The sequence below is a fragment of the Gastrolobium bilobum genome, unplaced genomic scaffold (assembly GCF_033153095.1).
Source record: "Gastrolobium bilobum isolate Gb01-03AN ecotype WA unplaced genomic scaffold, APGP_CSIRO_Gbil_v1 utg4894, whole genome shotgun sequence".
Taxonomy (NCBI): Eukaryota; Viridiplantae; Streptophyta; class Magnoliopsida; order Fabales; family Fabaceae; genus Gastrolobium; species Gastrolobium bilobum.
The window spans coordinates 88,521-96,056 of record NW_026897359.1 but is presented as its reverse complement, the minus strand read 5'-3'; the positions used below and the strand labels follow the sequence as shown (position 1 = coordinate 96,056).

The following is a 7,536-nucleotide window of genomic DNA, read 5'->3' as shown; positions in this document are numbered from 1 at the left end:
AGCTTCAATGCTTAGAGATTAAGTTTAGAATTACCTCATTACTCAAATATGAATCTAGTGTTTTAATATATTAAAAAAAGGGCTATAGTCTAAATTGTAATAAGTAATCTATTAAAGATTAATTAATTTGTTTACCAAAAAAAAATAAGATTAATTAATTAAAAAATCACTACTAGTTGAAAATCTCATTTTCATTGTTCATTTATGAATTTCATAAATTACATTTTTTATTTATGAATAATGCATACAAATAAGTTTGGAGACAAGAATGGTAAATCAAAGTAGTGGCAAAACAATTTACTTAAAAATTCAAATATAAAAGGAAGTAATCTCATAAGAAACTAAACACTTGGGTTAAGTATAATAATCTTTACACAGAAAAAAATAAAATAAAATCAATCAACTACTCCTTAAAAAGGAAGTACCGTATTACTTTTTCATTTTCTTTTTTAATGAAATCATACATTAAATAATACAATAAAAATTTGTAATTTTGATGAATGTAAGTTTCACGATTATAATTTTTCTTACTTAATTTGTAACTTTTATAAGCTATTTACTCTGTATTTTTGACATAAAATCTAAATTAAAAAAAACTAATACCTGCTTTATTTTTAAGAGGGTGAATCAAACTCAATTTTCTAAACAATTTTTCACTATTTAATTAGAGATTAAGGTTTCTTCAGTTATAGAAGATAATTTAAATTAAATTATCTTCTACATATATGTATGGAACCCATGTGAAGAGAAGATAAAAAACTATTAATGTCACACATTTTTATACGTATATAAAAGATAAATTTATCCTTTATAATATTAAAAATTCTAATCCCATTTAATTGTTAGCTCTGAATACTGGAAACATGCTGACGTAACACTTCATTTGTATCAACTCTCAATGAAAAAAAAATAAAAAATAAAAAAGGATAAACCTCTCTCTTAAATTTGGAGACAAAGAGGGAAGCAGCAAATTGCTCTGCACAAAAAGAATCAAATAAAATAAACCAATAATAAAATTAGATGACAAAAATATCCCATAGCAAACCACGTCACACCACGTGGCACAACGCAAGACGAAAGAGGCGGTGGTCCCGTTGTCTAGTCACCGGAATCACCCGGTAGCCGGTTCACAATTGCAGAAAGTGACATCACACGAAACGACACCGCGTAGCTTCCACCCTCCGCGTATAAATACGTGTCCAAATCCCCGAGATTTCTAAACTCCTTCAACTTGTTAACCATTCTACGTGGTGTACCCTCCCACTCTTTGCTCCACCTTCTTCGTTTATCCTATCTTTCTTTATCTTCTTCTCATTTTCTCTTGTTTTTCTTCTTCTTTTCTCTGTTGTTTTCTTTCTTCTAACACCCTATTTGAGTTTTTTTCTTCAAAAGAAGCTCTTTCTCTTTATTACCATATATATATATATAACATCATCACAATGTGTGGCATACTTGCTGTGCTTGGTTGCTCTGATGACTCTCAAGCCAAAAGGGTCCGCGTCCTTGAGCTTTCTCGCAGGCAATGATTCTTTTTTCTTAAAAAATCACACACACACACACACACACACAAAAATAAAAATCTTGAATTGCTTTGTTTTTCAAATACCCTTTACTTAACTTTGATGTTTATATTCAAAGAGTTTATTGTTTTGCATATTTTCCATCATCAAACTCTTTCCTGCCAAGAGTTTTATATTTTTTGGTTCACAACTTTGACTTCATTTCTTGGGTGTTTTTTTTTAGCAATTTGTTGCTAATAGACTAAAACATAAGTAGCTATAAAATTTTTGTTATTATATTTTTAATTTCAAGTTAAAAATGATATGTGACTGAATAAAAAAGGGTACCGGAAAAAACCAACAAAACGGTGGAGCTTAATATTCGTTTCCTCGTTTTAACTGTCATGGTGATGTTTACTGTCTTATCCATTCAATATTTTAAGGGGAATTTGAAATTATAATTATCGATATATTTCAGACTGAACAAGCATTTTAGGATAAACACTGGTGACTTTGACAACATAAGTGGACAACTTTGAAATATATTCTAATTAGAACACTGGCTTATTATTAAGATAACTAAATGGCATGTGGGGTCCAGGTGCAACGCAATTAATCGTAATTTGTAGTAGAAAAAGTCCAAAGAAAAAAGAAGACAATTGGATACAAGTGATGAAAAGGAGTTATTGGACTAGAAAGTGCAGGGAGAAATTTTTATTAAGTCATTATAATTTTATAATTTATTAATTGTTCGTGCTTGTTGATGTCACAGATTGAAGCACCGTGGTCCTGACTGGAGTGGGCTCCACCAACACGGTGATTTCTTTTTGGCTCATCAACGGTTAGCCATAGTTGACCCAGCTTCTGGTGATCAACCTCTTTTCAATGAAGACAAATCCGTTATTGTTACGGTAGGCTTCGTGATATTATATGATTTACACTTTTAATATTATATGTAACACGAGATTAAGTTATCTTATGTATCTTGTTTTGAGACTTGGGATATTAAAATACAGTGTGTTTTAATAAAATTCAGGAGAGTAATTTAAAATTTTTAAAATCTTCCATATTTTTTTTTTCTAAATTCCAAAATTAAATGACCTAAAGATAATTTTATCTCCTGTTGCATCATATACAAGATTGGAATCTATACCTTACTAGCGAGAAGAATTTCGGTAGTTCCGGACCACTAGGTTCGGATCAATCAAAATCAGACAATTAATGAGGAGAAAAGAGAAATGAAAAAAAAAAAAAATCCAAAATATCACCCTCTGAATAGAAGGTCTACAAGGGTCTGGAGCACCAAAAATTTTTCCCTTACTAGCATGATTTTTATTTTTTTAATGTTTTTGATGTTAAATATGATACACTGAAAACCAGGTGAATGGAGAGATCTACAATCATGAAGAGCTCAGGAGTAAATTACCTAATCACAAGTTCCGAACAGGATGTGACTGTGATGTTATTGCTCATCTGGTTAGTCATCTTTATGTATATTTCACAACAGAATTTAATGGATAATAACCAAAAGAAATTTTAGATACTCTTTTTTTTTTTTTCATCCTTTATATTATATAGATTATATAGAATATGGCTGTTATTCATGATTGTGACTTGTTGTTCTTGTCATGTGCTTGTTATTGATGTTAATCTTTTGGTTAGTATGAGGAGCACGGAGAAAACTTCGTGGACATGCTTGATGGTATCTTTTCATTTGTTCTGCTGGATACCCGGGACAACAGTTTTATAGTGGCACGGGATGCTATAGGGGTTACTTCCTTATACATTGGTTGGGGACTAGATGGTAATGTTATGATATGCCCTGCTTTTGAATTGAATTATTGTATTCTATTTCAACTAAGACAAAAAAGATTTGAATTGAATAAATTGTGATAAGTTTGGCACAACTATGTTCAGGATCTGTTTGGATTTCATCAGAATTGAAAGGGCTGAACGATCATTGTGAGCACTTTGAGTCCTTCCCCCCTGGACATTTGTACTCTAGCAAAGAAAGAGAGTTCCGTAGATGGTACAATCCTCTTTGGTTCTCTGAGGCTATTCCTTCAGCCCCTTATGATCCTCTAGCTTTGAGACATGCATTTGAGAAGGTAAGAGTCAAAATACATAATTGTCATTTGAAGTTCATACAAAGTCCTTTTTTGTGTTTGTAAACTTTTGCAACAGTTAACTGATAGAATGAATGTGATTACAGGCTGTCATTAAAAGGTTGATGACAGATGTCCCTTTTGGTGTTTTACTGTCTGGGGGGTTGGACTCCTCTTTAGTTGCATCTGTCACTGCTCGCCACCTGGCAGGCACAAAGGCTGCAAAGCAATGGGGTGCAAAACTACACTCATTCTGTGTAGGCCTTGAGGTGTGTATATCTATTCTAAATTATGAATGACATTGCAAATTTAGTGGATTTTTTTCAAGTAAAAACAAAAGGAACCCTTTTAAGGTTTTCTTAATTTTTAGTCATCTTGTATTGTGTAGGGTTCACCAGACCTGATGGCTGCAAAAGAAGTAGCTGATTATTTAGGAACTGTCCATCATGAGTTTCAATATACTGTTCAGGTATATCTATGTGAAGCAGTACTTTAATGCTCAAAATTTGGGGGGCACTTCAAATTATAAAAATCATAATTAGTTAATCTTTTATATATGGTGATGCAGGATGGCATAGATGCCATTGAGGATGTTATCTATCACATTGAAACATATGATGTGACTTCCATCCGAGCAAGCATACCCATGTTTTTAATGTCTCGGAAAATCAAATCACTAGGAGTGAAAATGGTACTCTCTGGAGAAGGATCTGATGAGATCTTTGGAGGTTATCTGTACTTCCACAAAGCACCCAACAAGGAAGAGTTCCACCGAGAAACATGCCGCAAGGTCATATAGTTGTCATGCTCCTTGTCACAGCAACAACATAAGTGGTAGAAGTAAAAGGGTTAATACATTTTTTTTATATTATGCAGATTAAGGCACTGCACAAATATGATTGCTTGCGAGCCAATAAATCAACATATGCTTGGGGTCTGGAAGCCCGAGTACCATTTTTGGACAAAGAGTTTATCAATGTTGCAATGAACATTGATCCTGAGTATAAAATGGTAAGAATACAGAACATTGCCATGTATCATTGTTTAAGAAGTTGTAGAATTTTGTTAAGTGAGTTTACTATTTAATCTGTTCAGATAAAACGAGACGAAGGAAGAATTGAGAAATGGGTACTGAGGAAGGCATTTGACGATGAAAACCATCCTTATCTGCCAAAGGTACTTTGCAATTCGCTACTATGTCTGAAGATATCTCTTTGCAAAATTAATTTGTTGAACTAACATCTAAGAATATAATTTCATGCAGCACATTTTGTATAGGCAGAAAGAACAATTCAGTGATGGAGTTGGCTATGGTTGGATTGATGGCCTTAAAGCCCATGCTGCAAAACATGTAAACATGATAAATTCCCTTTTTTTTTATTTTGTTGACATGCATGACATAGCATTAAAACATGAAGGGTACTTAGTTACACAATCAATGTTGCTAATAACTGGTTCTTGATATTTTCTTATAGGTGAATGATAAAATGATGCTCAATGCTTCTCATATTTACCCTCATAACACTCCAACTTCCAAAGAGGCATACTATTACAGAATGATCTTTGAGAGGTTCTTCCCTCAGGTAACTTAAATCAATCAAATCTAAACCTGGAATCAGTGGACAACAAAATTCCTGTTGATTTAATAAGGGGTGATTTAAATCCTTGTGTCCCTTAATTTGGTTTTTGCAGAACTCAGCCAGCCTCACTGTCCCTGGAGGAGCAAGTGTTGCATGTAGCACAGCACAAGCTGTTTTGTGGGATGCTGCTTGGTCCAACAATCTTGACCCTTCTGGAAGAGCAGCACTTGGAGTGCATGCTTCAGCTTATGAGAACAACCAGGTCAACTCAGTCACCAAAACTGTAGAACCAGAGAAGATTATACCCAAAATGGAAGTTTCTCCTCTAGGAATTGCCATCTAGAGCTAGTATGAGCCATAACAAGGACTAGTTGCCCCAGAGCCAAGATAGTATGGAACTAGTCAACATAAATGAAAATTTTGCCTGTTGTGTATTTATCCAGGCAAAGCTATATGTAGATAAGGCTCTGTACCTAGCTGTCTTCAGTGTTGTGCTATCCAGTTCTAGTCTTTATATTGATATGAACACTTAAAATGTATTTGGGTTTCCGAGAAAAGTTGTGTACCTGTGTTTCTTTTATCAGTTAAATTTAAATGAAAGCTCAGTTATTTCAATACTGTATATTACCAAAATTTTTAATTAGCTGAAGGCATATTTTTGGTTCTATACCAAACAAAAGGAAAAAAGAAAAATGATATTTTAACTACAATGAAAATATTTTTGAAGTTTCATCATACTAATGGTGCACTAAAAGGATGACAAAACATGGCATATAAAATGAACTAGTTTCTTCATAATGACAACAAAGCTCATGACCTAAGACATAAATGCAAAACTAAGTCTCACTTAGGCCGGTTGCATGGGCTTATAAATAAAAATATTTTTTTATGTCTTACTTATTTTAAAAGTATTTTTTATAAAAGTTAAAGTTATTTAGATTTTTAAAAAAATATTTGATTTTTAACTTCTGTTTTTTATAGAAGCTAAAATTTTTAGTTTTAAAAAAAAGCAGGTTTTTGTCTTTTTTTATGATTTTATTTAAAAAAAAACCATACAAACTTTTTCTGAAAAATATATTTATTTATTTTTTGAAAAAAAGTAGCTTTTGAAGGAAAAAAAAACTCATCTAAATGGACCCTTAAGGGAGTGTTTGGTAGGAGTTTTTGTGCATATCCCCGGGCAAGTGAGAATGGTATTCCAAGTTGTCCATGTTTGGTACAAGTTTTAAAAAAAACTATCCAGTAAAATGATTTGCCTAGAACTTGTCGTTTGTTTGAAAATTGTGATTAAAAACACTGTTTAAGACTACCACTTCGAAGGTGGTATTTTGGGATTACCGACAAAATGGAAAAAGGAGCGCAAAGTAGATGACGGAAAGATCCTCTTCTAACCCTATTCGTGTACTGTGCAATATCATTTAGTCAAGGGTTTCTTTCGTAATTTTACCAATTTTTCCAGCAATATTTTACCTTCAACCAAATATAAACTCTGGAAACTTAAACCAATTTTTCCGATAATAGTTCAACCTACCAAATAATTTTTTTTTTAACTTTCTTAAAAAACTCATTTTTCCACCATATTTTCAGTAATTGTAATTCCCATATAAAAAAAATTCTCTACCAAATACCCCTTAGTAGGGAATGATTTAAAAAAGAGACTAAAGAAGTCCATTCAATAATCAATAATGCGGAGCAAATAAAATTGGAACTGCTCCGTGGCCCAGCCATAGCTACATTTTTTGAGAATCCAACAATGAAGCCTAGTTACTATGAATGAGCCCAAGGAAAGAAAAAAGTATCAAGCCTAAACCAGGGCCCTTGTAAATTTGTGGTTAATATAAAAAAGTTATTGAATTAATTGACACATTCGTGGTTAAAATACGGACTGTATTCTGTTTTTTTTTTTTTTGTAAACAATACTGGCTGTATTCTAGTAGCCCATTTATTGTTAAAATTTATTAGTTATAATTTTCTCTAGTAAACAACTTTATACTAACTAAATATGACAGTAATGTTATAATCATAGCTTAGAAATACATTACCTTTTTTTAGAAATATATTAATGGCATGTTTGGCTTTGATTAAATTATAGAAAAAAATTACTTAAAAAAGCCTCTATTCGTAAAGTTTTTATTATAAATTATTGGGATAGGATATTGTGACACACAAATAATGTTACGCACAATATTACGACCACATCTTAACCATTGATTTCCGTCAATCAACGGTTATCATTTTTCAAATCAAACTCATTAATTAATTATTAATTCACAATAAATAATAATCATTAATTTGCGGAAATCAACGGTTAAGATGTGGTCGTAACATTGTGCGTAACATTATTTGTGTGTC

At 32.2% G+C, this 7,536-nt stretch overlaps 1 protein-coding gene across 2 annotated transcripts; it reads left to right on the top strand.

Annotated features, from left to right (window-relative positions):
* The first annotated feature begins 1,236 nt into the window (after window positions 1-1,236).
* LOC133306219 (asparagine synthetase [glutamine-hydrolyzing] 2) lies at window positions 1,237-5,762 on the top strand. 2 transcript variants are annotated; one of them, XM_061506512.1, is made up of 13 exons: window positions 1,237-1,519; window positions 2,272-2,410; window positions 2,880-2,975; window positions 3,162-3,303; window positions 3,417-3,607; window positions 3,712-3,873; window positions 3,993-4,073; window positions 4,173-4,394; window positions 4,481-4,615; window positions 4,700-4,780; window positions 4,869-4,955; window positions 5,080-5,187; window positions 5,297-5,762. In XM_061506512.1, the coding sequence occupies exons 1-13, from the start codon at window positions 1,440-1,442 to the stop codon at window positions 5,525-5,527; spliced, it is 1,755 nt and encodes a 584-aa protein (XP_061362496.1). In that variant the 5' UTR covers window positions 1,237-1,439; the 3' UTR covers window positions 5,528-5,762. The 2 variants fall into 2 exon arrangements, with proteins under 2 accessions (XP_061362496.1, XP_061362497.1); XM_061506513.1 differs by having other exon boundaries at window positions 2,880-2,990; window positions 3,168-3,303.
* The last annotated feature ends 1,774 nt before the right edge of the window (window positions 5,763-7,536 follow it).